Here is a 14,730-nt window from a genome sequence, read left to right as displayed (position 1 = left end):
TGATTGCTATGTGGTAATTGCACTTGATTCATGCTCATTAGAGCTAAAAACTGAAAAATGTGGCAGGCAGGAGGGCGAGGCAGGTGAGAAGATGTAACAGCTGAAGAATTTTTGCTGTCTAATGTTTCCATGCTGGTTATGCTGATATTGAACCTTTTCCAAATAACACTTTGTTAAATGATGACAAATGCATGATGGGTACACTTCTGCTTCGTGCCACAGAGCAGCCTTCACTGGAGCCTGTCCAAATATTCTCCAGTATAGAGGGAGACGCTTGTGCAGGACCCAGAGGCTATATCTTTTGTATTTTTCTTTTTATTTTTAAGTAATTTGGGAATTGTATGACCCACGGAGAGGATAATAAAGTGAAAAAAACATGCAGAAAAGAAGGACATTGAGCAAAACTGTGAGTACTGTTGAAGGCTCACTCCAAATTTCTTCCTAAGTGTTGTTATTGTCAGCAAAATTGCTTGTGTGAGTGACTGGACTGAAACCTCTTATCTCTGCATCACTGCACTCAGACCAGCATGAAGATTGAGGCCACAGATGCCAACATCCAAATTCACCTGCACGATTGCAGGATGGACGTCTTGTGGGGTTTATTTTAACAATGAAATAATACGAGCAAGACTTTTCCTCTCTTCCCAAATGTCTGTCAAACAATTATGAGGCTTAAAGAGGCTCCAGTTCACAACATCCCAACCAGGAGAAGCCCACAGGAGGAGAATTTCAGCTCATGTCATCATCTCCATCATCAACTTCCAGGGGTCAAACTTTTAGAGTTTGTTTCTTCTCCTTATCTTCTCACCTCATCTTCTTATGTGAAAAAGAAAACACATTACACATAGTTGAGTTGCAGCCACTTTGGCACAAGTCAGTTTTAAGCATTTGTCTGCTCCTATTTTTATGCGCCTCTATAGATAAAAAAAGGGTAACATTTGTAGCAGAAATGTTTGAATATCTGTTAAGATGAAGACAAAAGGAAGATGATATTTCAGGAAGAGAAATGTGTGAAGATTTGACTTAAAAGTAGGAAAGTATGTACTAAATTAGATTTATTCTTCTTTGTAATTTGTGTAACAAAGAAGTGTGTTTTTGTTCTTGTACTTTTTCTCAGCGTGGAGAATATGAAGGTAGCCTGTGTGAAGCCGTAAGGTAAAGGGGTGCCATCTTGCAAGGGTTGCTCTCTGTAACCAAAATGCATGCAAATATTCAAAAACCCGAAAGTTCGGTTTGAGGTAGTGAGTGGAGGTAGTGTATTGAACTGTAATCCAGTTTTGGATTGCTGAGTCATATGGATCTATGTGTGATTAGTTTGCCTAATGCCAGCAGGCAAAGGTAACAGCGCAAAGAAAAATATTAAGAAAGCATGACATCAGTTTAAGTCTCTGAAACATGAGCAGTTTGTCCTGGTTTTTGTCATAAATATGGGGAAAAGGCAATGAGTTACACCAATTTGTTGAAGGTTTCAAGGTTTACGGGCTTGTAAAACTTGTCTGGAAGCAGCCAAAAAAGTGACATTGCTCCAGGTTTCAAGCAGGTAACATTTTCCGGCTCTAACAATCAGCCACTTTAACTTAAACCTACTTTTTAAATTACAAAATACATATAATTGTAGTCAATTGCACTTGAAAATGTTAGTGATTGTTAAGAGGTTACATCTGAATATATTCTTTTTAGGTAAAAAGTTTCTAACATTTATTCTGGTATGTTTAAAACGTTTGTTAGAATAGTAAATAACAAGTAATAAAATGTAATAACTTGCATAACTTTGCTGACATGATTAAAATAGTTTCATTACTTATTACATGTTAACAGAGTTAGTTATAATATGTAGCCTAACCTTTTACATCCCAACAATATGGTGAGCATTATTGTAGCCTAGCTCGGAATGCACCGCCCGGCCGGCACACTGAGTGACACAAATCAAACACACACACAAGCTGCATCAACAGGTGCGCTCTGTCTCGCTGATGGTGGCTAATTGCTAAACGCTAACGCTGATTTTACGTCCACTGGGGGACTTTAGGCAGTTTTTCTGTCTTCAAGCCTCATTCAGCTCAAAACCTTTGCGAAAACTTCGACGAGCGCAGTGGGACAGAGACAACAAGTGGACTGGGTACACTGGGACAGAGAGGCCAGTGGACTGGTTATATTGTGTACTGAGAAAATGGACCTGCAGCAGATTGAGGACTGTCGTGGACAAGACTCTCAGGACAGGTGAGTACAACAGCAGACTGACTCTGACTCACTTTCCAGATGAAAACACCAACAGGCAGTGTGCTGCAAACCCGCAGTCTCTCCCTCTGTTGTGATATGTACAACTGATGTTCAGGTGTATGCCCAGGCTGTCAGTGCTGTTTAAAGAAGAGGAATTTGGTTTGGACAGCAGGCCTGCTGACATTTAATGCAATTTATTCTGTGGAGCTAAGAGGTCAAAATACTTAATACATTTTAACTTCCTTTTTTTGCATCCAAGTACACTTTTTTTACGTTTTACTTTCATCTTAGTACGTTTTTGCACAAGTAGCCTACTTTTGCTTGAGTAAAATTTCTTTACAATAACAGTAGCCTACCTGGACTTCAGTAAACAAAGGACAACAAGGGCAAGTTAAACAAATCTAAAACCAACATTTAACTAAAGCTTACAGATATAAATACAGGCTTATATATATTTACACAAATATATTATAAAGTATACAGTGATATTCTTATTAATGGTCGACAGATTATCGACCTTGCTGATTACAGATATTTGATATTTTACTGATTATCTGTATTGACATTTTATTTCAATGATCACTAGTAAGATTAGAATTAGAATTAAAAGACAGTGTCAGCATTGGAGGAACTTTTAATTTGTATAACCTCAGGGAGCTGTTTTTATTTATTTATTTTTTATTTCGATTTTCACTTGACTTCATAGAAATATTTGGTGGGAACTTGCTGTATTTGATATTGAAAGTTTCAGTTTTGATGTGCATTTGCTATAGGCATTTAAACAGACGTTTGTGTTGGAGTTTGCTACGTTCCAAATTGTTAATAAAATATTGGTTATTGCTCTCATTAACTCATAATGATTGGTATTGGTAACGGCCCTTTAAAAAAAACAATTTTGGTCGACCCCTAATTCCAATATATGATTATATGCCTCTGCTATTGAGAGAGGAACCAAGGGAAATAGTTTTGCCCTGACACGAGAACAATGGAAAAATGAATGACTAATGAATGAAAGAGTATCTGAAACTTTTCCTGATGATGTCATAGTGAGAGTCAGCTTTGTTACTGAGCTCTTTTTATTCTGTTCAGGGTCGGGCAGAGCAGGCTGCCAGTCCCAAAGGGAGTGATTATTCTCAGTCACTCTTCGCTCTGCCCCACTGTTTGTATGGCATATTGTGATGCTGTTGAAAGAATGATGTCAAAATTGATGTCAATGTTTAGACCCAAACATATTTAACCTAATTCCGCAGGAAGGCGTTGCTGTGTTTGCGTTTTGCTTGGTGATGACAACCTTTCCAATCGAAATATTTGCTTTTATGGGATGAGAGAATATCTATTTTGCAAAAGCTTTTCTTAAAATTTAAGAGTGTTTTAAGCGTTTTTGTTTTTATTTGTGTGTGTCATGCACACACTTGTTTTATTTTGTATTTGATATGACCTTATATTTGATATACCTTGATTTTAAATTGTTCTGACATCTCGGCATATTTGATTCTTTACAGTGTTTAAAGTTTGAGTTATCATTATTGTTTGTTTAATGACGACAGTGTATACTACATACTATATTGCAGCAGATGTGGCTAAAAGCTAATTTCCTCCTGTAGTCCCTGGGCGAAGGCCACCAGTGATGCACTGGTTGATGAGTTTAAAGGAGCAGTGTGTAACATTTATTTATTTATGAGGATTGCAGATTACAACCAGCAAAAGCTTTTCTTAAATAGAATTCCTTCACTGTTAACTGTTTGGTGTTCGTCTTTAAAACCAACAGAGGCGGTGATTAAAACTGGTGAAAAGAATAAATAAAGCAGTTTGACTATGCAAATGTCTTTTTATCTACACTGTTTGGCACATTGCAGCAGGGCCGTTCACCAAGCACCTGCAACGTGAGCTAAAATATTGTCTTTGATAACTGAGTGTGTGCTCAACTTGTTTTTGATCCAGACGTTCGGGAGGTTTTTACTAGGCGCTGTATTGTCTGCAAAGGTCTCTTCTCCAAAACAAATGGACTCTGTGATTTTAAACTGGTAAAATCATCAGAGTACAGCAGTTTCATGTTACTTGAAACACTGAAATTTTAAGAACTTTGTCACAGTCTTTAAAAAAGTAAACACGTTAAATTATTCAGGTATTATTATTATTAATTTATTGAGAATATTCCTTCCAGATTGCTTGAGAATTAAAACAGCTGTTCAAACCTCCTTCAGCTTGTGACCTTTTAAAATATAGCAATGTTATGGTGTTATGGACATATTATGCAGATGAGTTGGGAGCACTGAAATTTTTTTTTATTTGTAGGATTTTTAGTGGGAGGAACTATCTAAGATTACACAAAAAATTATATAATATATATATATGGTATTTAATAAAGAATAAAAAAATCTAATTTGGTATGGCAGATGTTTATTTTTTCTCTGTCTTGGCCCTGTAATGATTAGTTACCCCTCGGATTTATCTTCGGACCTTGTACAAACCCCAGCTTACAGTGAGTGCATGTATTATGCAAATACAGGACGCACAAGACACAAAAAATATTAACATCAGAAATCAAAGCTATGTTGTTATGTCTTCCTCCGAGCACGCTCTTCTTTTATTTTGGCTGTGTGATAATGTATCTAAGGTATTCTGGGAATCCAAGAGGCATCGTGCAGGGACACGCTGAGGAGGAGGAAGTTGGGAGGAGGGGGAGAGGAGGACAGAGGATGGAGATGGAGCTGGAGTGGGATGGGGCCGCAGGTAAATACAGATAAGATGAGGCTGTGTTTGATAATATCTGTGAGCCTGTCTGCTCTGCGTCTCCTCGCCACACTGTGCCTCTTAACCTTATGCGGCCAGAAACTCGCCGTAAAATCTATTGATGGAGAACAGGTGCTGTCAGGGAGTGATGGTCTTTGGGGATCAGTGCTGATGTGCAGGATTAGTGTTGTGGTTTTACAGACAAAAAGGTTTCAGCTCTACAAGGGTCAGAGGTCAGGACCATTACATGTAGTGTCTGATTAATGGATTTGGACTAACTGCCGTTTAAAGGGTTCCAGGAATACAAAAACACAGATATATTCTTCGTCTTACCAGTGTTTCTCTCAATACATTTATTTTTTTTTATCTTGGAGATCAGCACCATTTATGTTTGTATTTTTTTAAGGCCAAAAAAAAAAAGTCACATTCAACAATGACAACAATAAAGCTCTCTCTTCTCTTTATCATGAAGATTTTCTGTAGCTATATAATGTAGCAGTACCCACTGAGATCAATACGCTCAGAAAAACGCTGTGGCTATATCCCACTGTCCTTGTTGACCTCATTGGTCACATGTTCACTGTCAGCACGTCAAGTCTGCGAGGGCAAGACTGCACGGCTATAAGAGCCCTGACACACCAAGCCGACGGCTGGCTGTTCGTTGGTCAGTGTCAGGCTGTCGTTCAGTGTCTGTTTTCCCCAGGTGTGGCGGTGTGTCTGCACCGTTAGCACATTGTTGGCTTTTTTTTCGGAGGATTCAGCATGTTGAATTAGTGTCAGAGATGGCAGAGCTCGTCGGTGAGTAAAGTCACCCTGATTTGGCAGCTCAGCTCAGCTCAGCGCACAAGAAGAGAAATGGGAGTGAGGAAAGCAAATAAATGTCTAAAGTCAAGAGGGCGAGAGATCGAAACAAACTTTGTGTCAAAAAGATATGGTTGTTATTTGTAGCCATTGAGTTCTTACATTTCTTAATTGTTTGTTACTGTTTGTTAGTGCACAGTACATATCATTTGTTCTTTCAGTTAAGTCTTTCAGTGTGGTGAAAAACTGGATTCAGCATTTGCTTCCAGTTTCCAGTCATCACAAGATCAGGGAGATATACAATTGGTAGGTAGATGAAAATAAGTAACTATCCCATAATTTCTGGAAACAAAGCAGCATAAATAAAATAACATGCAAATCATATCAGCTATCTAAATGGATACAGCAGTAAACAAAGCAGTTTACAAATTTCTTTTGTAAGTTTTGGGCCATGTCTTGTTAAGTTGCTCGTTTCCTTCTCCCCATATTTTATAGGTTTCAAAGGGTTAAATCGAAATATTTAAGTCACTTTGAAAGCATGAAAGCATCTGCTGAGTGAACGTCATATGTCTCCCGATGAAGCGAGAGATGAATAGATGATGAAGGTCTCTAGTTTGTTAACGTGAAACTGTCAATAGTTTCCATTTTTCCAAATGTGACGAAACTGCATTTTACATAAAGTTCATCTCATATGAGCAACACTTTCCATGTATATCAATAGGCTCTGAACCAAGGACTCTTTCGGCCACTTGACATTTGTGAGACAGCCCAAACGCTCTCCTCGTCCGGCTTCTCAACACTTCTGTTTGGCCCTATTCTGTCCTGGTCTCCGTGGTAACTGTGCGCGTACGGCTGCCTCGACATAGAACATGATGCTGGATTTGCCGCAGGCGTCCAGGAATGTAATCTCAAGTCCTTGCCAGCCTGTTGTCGCCTCTGAGGGAGACAATCTCGCTCCTGTGACACTGACTGGTAAACAACAAGGGGTCTGCTCATACAGTCTGCTGCCAGGGACCCAACGCAGGGCTCCGCAGCGACACATACACCCCGGTCATGCATGTGTCTCTTTGCTTATTTAATGCACTCGCACACACTTCCTGTAGTCAATGAGTCTCATTGTTTAAGAACACAAACCAGTGAGGCCAGAGAATAAATTGTAAACTTGCTAGAATAAGAAACGAGTGGGGGAAAGCAGAGATCAAATTACTAGAGAATATCTTTCTTTTCTGTCTTTTTTTCGTTTTTACAACAATGTCTTAATTGATTTTAGGAAAAACAAATAACAAAGTACACCAGTACATGTGTATATGTATGCACAAATAAACCAAATAACCAGACAAAGAAAAACAAAAAACTCGACATACGAACAAAATGTCAGTACAATGACTGAAGATTAACACGCATGAAATCCACACCTACCCCGAATAAATAAATTGAATGAAAATAATAAATAAATGAAAAAAATAAATGAAGAAAGGAAAATAAATCAATTAAATACAAAATTGTAGGTTGAGGATCATGTTCAAGTGAAACATTTCAATTTAAGTGCCAATTACACTAAGACAGGTTTGGGTATTGCGGAGGCTAAATTACGGTATGTCCCCCAGTCCCTCCATCATGTGGTCTGTCTGTCCTCTCTAGATGACACATGAAGGGACCCCAGATGTTGTAAAAGAGTGATTGGTTACCCCTGAAAGCATATGTCATTTTCTCTCAGGGCAGAGTTGTAGTTAATTCAGAAATCCATTCACCCATATCCACACTTACTACGAAAACATCTTTCTGATCTCATATTGACCGAAAGTAACACTGAGCAAGCCATTTAAAAAATGCTCAATTTACAAGCATAAACAAATCAAATTTTTTAAAACCACAAGATGTTTCCTCAGTCATGAACCCCTCTGTGGATCAGCTTATGTAACAGTTGTGCGAGTCTGACAGGATAAACAGATGATAAACACAGGAGAGATGCTGCCGTCCCCTGAGCCTTACCGTTGGCCCTCTGAACTCCAGTCTGCTCCAAACAAAACAAAACTCCTTCTTTAGGTCCAAACCTGCCTCCGCTTTATTAGTGGAAAAGATAACTTTGAAGAAATCAAGCTGCATATGAGTCACGCTGCAATGAGTCACACTGCTTATCACTTATTAGGACAGTATGTCTGGAACAAGGCACACATTTAAAAAGTGACTCAGCATTTTTAACAACATGACATGACAACATTCTTGAACTCTTTTGTTGCCAATAGCATTTTGTGAACAGCATTTTATGTTCTATGTGAATTTTTTTTGAGACAGCAGTGGTCAATCATGTGAATTTGTGGGTCAAAGTTCATCAAAGTTGAACTAGACACTGACAAATTGTGAAGACTGACACAGATCTTGGTGATTCTGTTGAGAGTAATTGATTTTGCTGCAAAACATTGCAGTCCAAAAGGTCCAGTGTTTAGGATTTGGGAGAATAAATTAGCAGAGGTGAAATATAATAAGTATGTTTTCTTCAATGTGTGATCACCTGAAAGTAATTGTTGTGTTTTTGTTACCTGAGAATAATCTGTTTACATCACAGCTGTAGAATAAAAAAAGAATACCGGATGACAAGACGGCACATATTTATTGCAATGGTTCTGAAACTCTTGTTTACTTCTGTGATATGTGGCCCTGTGAATATGTGCAGTAGTGTTTTCCCTGCTGGCCCCTCATGCGAGTTTCCGCTCAGCTCGTAGACTTTACGTCGTAATGACGTCAAAGATTTTAAATTCTTTTTTAAAGGTTTGTTTGTGTTGAGAGGGAGAGACTGCTGCAGATAATTTGGCCTCTGGTGAAGACTTTTTCATGCTTTGCAGCAGATGTCCGCGTCTACATATTATGTTTTAGGTATCCTTCTGCGTCTGCTGTTTACAAATTGCTGCTACCTTGATATCAACACAAGCTCATGGTGGGTTTATGCGGCATGTGGTTTTGTTTAGGCAACAATGGCAACCAACGTCGGGATGTCAACAAACTCACATGCTGGTACAGATGGTTAGGGTTAGGGGAAGGAGGCAAAACCCCCCATCACATTTAGACAGGAAGCGAACACCAGACTCTATAGGTGTCCTTACGCCTCTCATATTATTTCAGTCCTCACCAGTCGATCGTTTCAATCATGCACCGATTGATGGTGTTGCGAATTTACACCAAAAGCACTGAGGAAGTGCTGCTATTTCACTAATTCAGAGTGATAATGGGCCTGAACGATGAACACTGAAGCAATCCTAACCATGAGTTCATGCTTGGCACATGAGAGAAATTTCGGCTAGTTACATTCTGCAACACTCGCCTGTAGATGCCACTAAATCCTCCAAACTTCTCCTTTAAATAACAGGCCTGGTGTGTGTGTGTAATCCCCATAAGGAGAGATGAGTGCCTTCAGTGAACGGATGGATGGGTGGATGAGTACTGGGTTGACAGGTATTGAGCGAGGGTGTTAAGACCACCATATCTTGAGTCCTGTGGGGATGGAAGGATGTTTGGTAGAAGAAGCACCACCTGATGCCTCCCCTTGTCTTTTTGTTTAAAGTGAAGTGATGACATCATAGGAGAGGGAGAGGGTGTGTGTTGGAGGGAGAGTCCATGAGGTGCTTTTTCTCTCTTTTCCCAAGGGACACACACATCTCAAATCTGGCCAGATCCTCATACAAGTGTTTCCTTAACTGTCCAATGTTACATTTCCTCCCTTTGGAAGTCAAAGAATCTTGTCCCCCAAATGAGTCTCTTAGTTGATTGCTGTTGTTTTTACATAAGCTGTGGTGATTTTAACATAGTTTGTACAACCGATCTGTAGTAGTTTAGCACTGCGATGGAAACACCTCTCACCAGACGTGTTTGTGCAGCTGAAAAATACAGAAGAATCAAAACAGCAAGCCCCTGCATGCCGCATACAGTAACTTCTGAGTGTTGGAGGTCTTCACTATATAAGATGAAGAGGAACCTCAAGGCACTGATTTTGTTTCATAATGAGTGATCGTACCATTTAATTTAAAGTGATAAAATATCAAGAAAGATCTGACTGGATGGATTTATAGTGATTGTTTAATGGTTTCAGATTGGACTGGTGATAAAGGAGACAGAGCTTGAAGAGAGAGAGTTTATCAATTATTTAAATGCTGTGTGTGTGTGTGTGTGTGTGTGTGTGTGTGTGTGTGTGTGTGTGCTTTCCTGTATGTTTTAAGTGTTTTAGGAAAGCTTAGGCATGGTGTTGACTATAAGGGCTGAAATGACACTTTTATTTTATAATGAAGGAATAACATTACTGTCAGTAAATGTTTATATGTTAACCCTTTGAAACCTGGAGCAACATCACTTTTCTTGTTCTGCTTTAAGATGCCTTTTGTGTGGGGGATTGTGTTCAAACCCCTGAGTTTCTTTCAAAAACATAGGAAAACAGACATATATTTCCATATTTCTAATTATTGTTATTGCAAATTTTAAATTATACTGCAGAATTATTGTAATTTTGAAACACCTTTCAAGGCCATTTAATTGTTTTCAATTTGTTTTACTTTCTTTTTTTTGTGTTTTAAGGCTCATTCTCAATTATAACTAGTGATTTTAGCATAAAGGAACATGACTCTGACTTACACATACTGTATATTAACTGCTGAGCTTGTCATTCATGACTCTTATCAAGCAGAACTTGCTTTTAATTTTGCTGACTTGAATGAAGTTTGAAGGTTTTTAGCGATTCAGTTTTTCCTATGACGGTGATTCAGAATCTGTCACTCTTCAGTCAGCAATAATCAATGTGCAAGTCTGTGGTTTTGCAGTCGATATGAATCTGGCTTGTGAGGAAGGTGACAGACTGGCTGACCTTTTCTGCACTTTACATCCTGCAGCACGATGAGCAATCCATCTATTCATCACATGATGGTGAATGTGTTTGACTGATAGAAAGTGTGAAAAAGGGAATTGTCTGGAGCTATACGCAATGTTAGCTGCTGAACAAGAGGCTGTCGTTATGCAGTGGCTCATTCTATTTTTGATTTTGGGATGAAATGTCCCTTTAATAAAGGTAGTCCTTTTTGCCATCCTTTGCAATACTGACTGTGTGACAGGTGTGGTGTCTTGGAGACATGCAGAACAAAAGGAAATGTAAATCCTCTCACAGAATTGAACCTGTTTTACTCACCATGAGAAGGAATTTGAAACTGAAACTGACGTGAACAAGAGGATTATAGAGAAACAGAGAACCAGTATAGATGTATCTCACATTCTATACCCTCTGAAACCTGGAACATTGTTGGTTTTCTTGTGCTGCAATGCCTTTCACATGAATTTAAACCTTTGAAACCTGAGCAAATTGCTTTGATTTTTAAAAAAAAATGGCTAAAAAGGAAATGAGTAACTTGGCAAGAGATGTCTTGCAAATTGCAAAATAAGGGAAAGAAAATAGACTTGAAAAAACAGAGAGAAAAGTATGAGAAAATAATGATAAAAATGAGGAAAATGTAAAGAAAACTATAATTATAATTACAATATTAATTATGTTTTGTTTGAGACATGCAGCCTAGTAGGCGATGTTCTAAGTACATCAACATCTCTCAAAAACAAGACTATAAAGTGCCATAACTCCAGCTGCAGGAACGAGAGAACAAACAGTACAATGAAAAATCAGATCGTCTCCCAAACGTCTGTGCTTCTCATCAACACCAACATGTGGGTGTGTTTCCACACACCGGCTCTAGAAAGATTGTTGATGCACTCAGCACTCGGTCCTCGTGTGCGCCGCCAGCACGCCCATCCTTGTTTACTATCAGCTGCAGTCATCCAGCGTGTTCCTGGAAAAGGAAATACACCAGAGAGCAGGAGATGGACATGTGTCCACTCCTCCGTGGGGTCAGAGGAGACCTCCACCCTGACACGGTACAGCTGGGATTCCCAGCCTCGCTGCTTAGCGTTAGGGGAGGACTGTGATGCAATTGGGAGAAAGAGAGGGATTGTTCCTCAGGATGTGTGTGTGTGTGTGTGTGTGTGTGTGTGTGTGTGTGTGCGTGTGTGCGTGTGTGCGTGTGTGTGTGTGTGTGTGTGTGTGTGTGTTTGGCCCATGCCATGTGTCTGTCAAGCCCAATCTCAGTGCTAGATTATTCTTCCTGAAGTTTCCTTATTTCTCTTTGAAACCTCAACATCACTTTTCTTGTACTGCGTTCAGACACCTTCCACGAGTATTTGAACCTTCGAGCCCTGAGCAAATTGGTTTGATTTTGTTCAGAAACATGGGGAAAAGGGAAACTTGGCATGAGATGTCCCACCTATTGCAAGAATGTAGTAGATTAAAAAAAAAATTAAACCCAGGGAAAGATGCAAATAAATACATTTGTAATTATCATAATTATATTCTAAAAAATATTGATTGATTCCTGATTTTTTGTCTTTTTCTTTTACTTCCCCATCATTTTGTTTGTTTGTTTTGTATGTTTTGTTATTGTTTTGTGCTAATTTCTAGGTAATTTTCTTGTACTTTTTACAAATTTCTTGCTAATTTATGGGTCATTTCTTCTCAAGTTGCTCATTGCCCCATGTTCCCATGTTTTTTTTTTAAGATATCAAGACAATTTGCCTAGGTTTGAAAGGGTTAAACACATTTAAAGTCCATTGATACAAATACATCTGTAAGTGCACACAATTGCTTTTTTGTGCGAGTGTCTTGCTAGAAGTGCGTCCGCTGGGTTCTCTGTGTATGTATAGGCTCTATTGTTACCATGTGTGTCCTCAGCCTCCACAGTTCAGTCTATTTTCGGGGAAATGACCTCACAAACAGAAGCACTGCTGGTCTGATATCTGTTTCCCCTGTACTGCTGCTCTGAAGAATACAGTGTCACATTAAACATCTGGAGGGCTTGTTAAGGCCTGAGTCACCACAGGGTGGGTCGGGCTTGTGTGTGTACATATCAAATGTACACGAGTCTTACGACACGCCGCCTACACTTCTTGTGAAACATATTTCTAACAGGCATCTAAAGTGAATCACTCTCCTTGACTTTGCTGATGAATTGGAAATGATTCACACACACTCCCTTGTCCGGTGACTTCATCTTCTGATTCAGGGGTCTTATCTGAGGGTCCTCACACACACACACACACACACACACACACCTTCTCCTACAGATGTGTACAATCAACCTCTGTGCATTTACCGTCACTGAAGCATCAGGGCCATATTCTTCTACACATGAGTCACTTGCTGCCAGTATTTGTGCAAAATAGCATTCTTTACATGTCAGTACAGCTTAATGACTGCATGGTAAACAGCATGTACACTTATACCTGTGAGAATGATTGGGAAGGTGGTGACAGTAAAACTCTGTAAACTTAGCTCAGAGCACCTTTCTTCAGGAGGTTGAGTAAGAGACGTTAAAGCCATAATTATAGCGCTGTTTGAAAAGCGAACCTGTTGCTCAGAGCTGTCTCATCTTTGCTCAACTTAGTGACCGAAACTGTCTGCGAGCTTTTTATATGTCATGTCAATTAGAGAAACTGCACATTTGCAAATAATAATAAGCAATTATTATTAATAATTAATAAGAAATAATTTAATACCATGATCAGTTTTTACAAAATGTTTTTGCATCAGAAAATTTGTAAAAAGCCACTTTTGTCTAAAATCCTAGTGCACCCCATGTTATTTTACAAATTGGAAGTCATTTTTCAAAATGCTATATGTAATATAAGTTGTTGTAGCCAGGCTGCAGTATGTGGCATCAAGCAGTTTATGTGGATTTTTTGAATCCCATTTTGCTGCTTGTCTGTTAGTTGTATGTAACCATATACAGGCGTGTGTGCTGTATCTCGATAAAAAGCAGAGGTATGTGTCTTTGAATGCTCTGCGTGATGGCCCAGAGGAAAATTTTGATACCCAGAAAAAGTATTTTCTTTCTTTCTTAGACATAAATCAGCTTCTTAAATAGTGATTACTAAATTCAGATCTGTATCTCCACCACAAAGGAGCATAAAAAAACAGGAGGTTTTTTTTGCTGTGCTTAAGATAAAATAGACAGAATTGAGACTTGTTCAAGTCTTCTTTTGAATCATATTGTTATTTCAAGAGCTGATTATTTCAGACAAATAAAGATTGCCGCAGTGAGTGAGAAAAAAGAGCTTTTAAAGATCTCTCAGGAGCTGAATTTAGCAAGGATGAGATATACTGATTAATTTGTCAGAGACAAAGAATTACTGTAAGCAGAAACATTTCCCTCTAGGGTGCCTCTGTTGGTATTGTGTGTGTTTTGTCAACTTTTGACTTTTATTTATTCGTGTCACCTATTTCACATTTTCTTTTTTGGAAACCATTGGGCCACCTATCATGAGTATTGGCTGGTGCTAATTATCGAGAGCAGGGCTGACCTGTTACAGGACACTGCCCATTTCCTGCTAATGTTCTATAAGTGCTAATTATGCTGAGCAAATTGAATGTGCACACATTTAAATAGGCCTACTTTTGTGTGGGCAATGTTCTCTTTTGTCCTGCAAAGGTTTTTGTGGAGCCTGGTCCTCCCCATCAGCCTACACTGTTTTGCAGTTATTGATTCAGCCTTTAGCTTATTGATCAAACCATGGGGGGGGGTGTATGGTACAGCTGTGTCCTTGAGGACCACTATGTCTGTCTCCTAAACACAGACTCAGTATTCTTTGCCAGAAAAATGTAAAAAAGCTCAAGAAAATCATTTTGAGCAATAACAGTGGAAATTGATTAGATGTCAGCTTTTAGGTCACACTGAAAGACATTTGTCATTCATCTTGAATCTATTGGTCTACGGGTTTTTCTTATTTTGATTTTTTTGGTCTTCTTTTACATATTGATATTTTTTCTGCTATGTGTTACTTGTTTGTTGCTGTGATGTCGGGTTTTTTGTAGTCTAAATAGGCCATATTTTCAGCAGAATGAATCATAAATGCATGAGATGGTTCATTATTAATTATTGGATATTAATTAGCAAAGGC

The 14,730-nt window shown here is 38.8% G+C and overlaps 1 protein-coding gene across 1 annotated transcript in view; it reads left to right on the top strand.

Moving 5' to 3' along the window:
* The first annotated feature begins 1,989 nt into the window (after positions 1-1,989).
* Positions 1,990-14,730, top strand: part of tinagl1 (tubulointerstitial nephritis antigen-like 1) — a 49,628-nt gene continuing 36,887 nt past the window's right edge. Inside the window, exon 1 of the mRNA XM_088090440.1 lies at positions 1,990-2,220. Within this exon, the coding sequence (XP_087946566.1) occupies positions 2,171-2,220 (50 nt within the window). The 5' untranslated portion in view covers positions 1,990-2,170. The remainder of the gene's footprint in view (positions 2,221-14,730) is intronic.

Source organism: Plectropomus leopardus, chromosome 17, assembly GCF_026936395.1.
Source record: "Plectropomus leopardus strain MGB_pleo_1.0 chromosome 17, ASM2693639v1, whole genome shotgun sequence".
Taxonomy (NCBI): domain Eukaryota; kingdom Metazoa; phylum Chordata; class Actinopteri; order Perciformes; family Serranidae; genus Plectropomus; species Plectropomus leopardus.
Note: the sequence above shows the minus strand (reverse complement) of the source record. Positions and strands in the feature narration are given on the sequence as shown.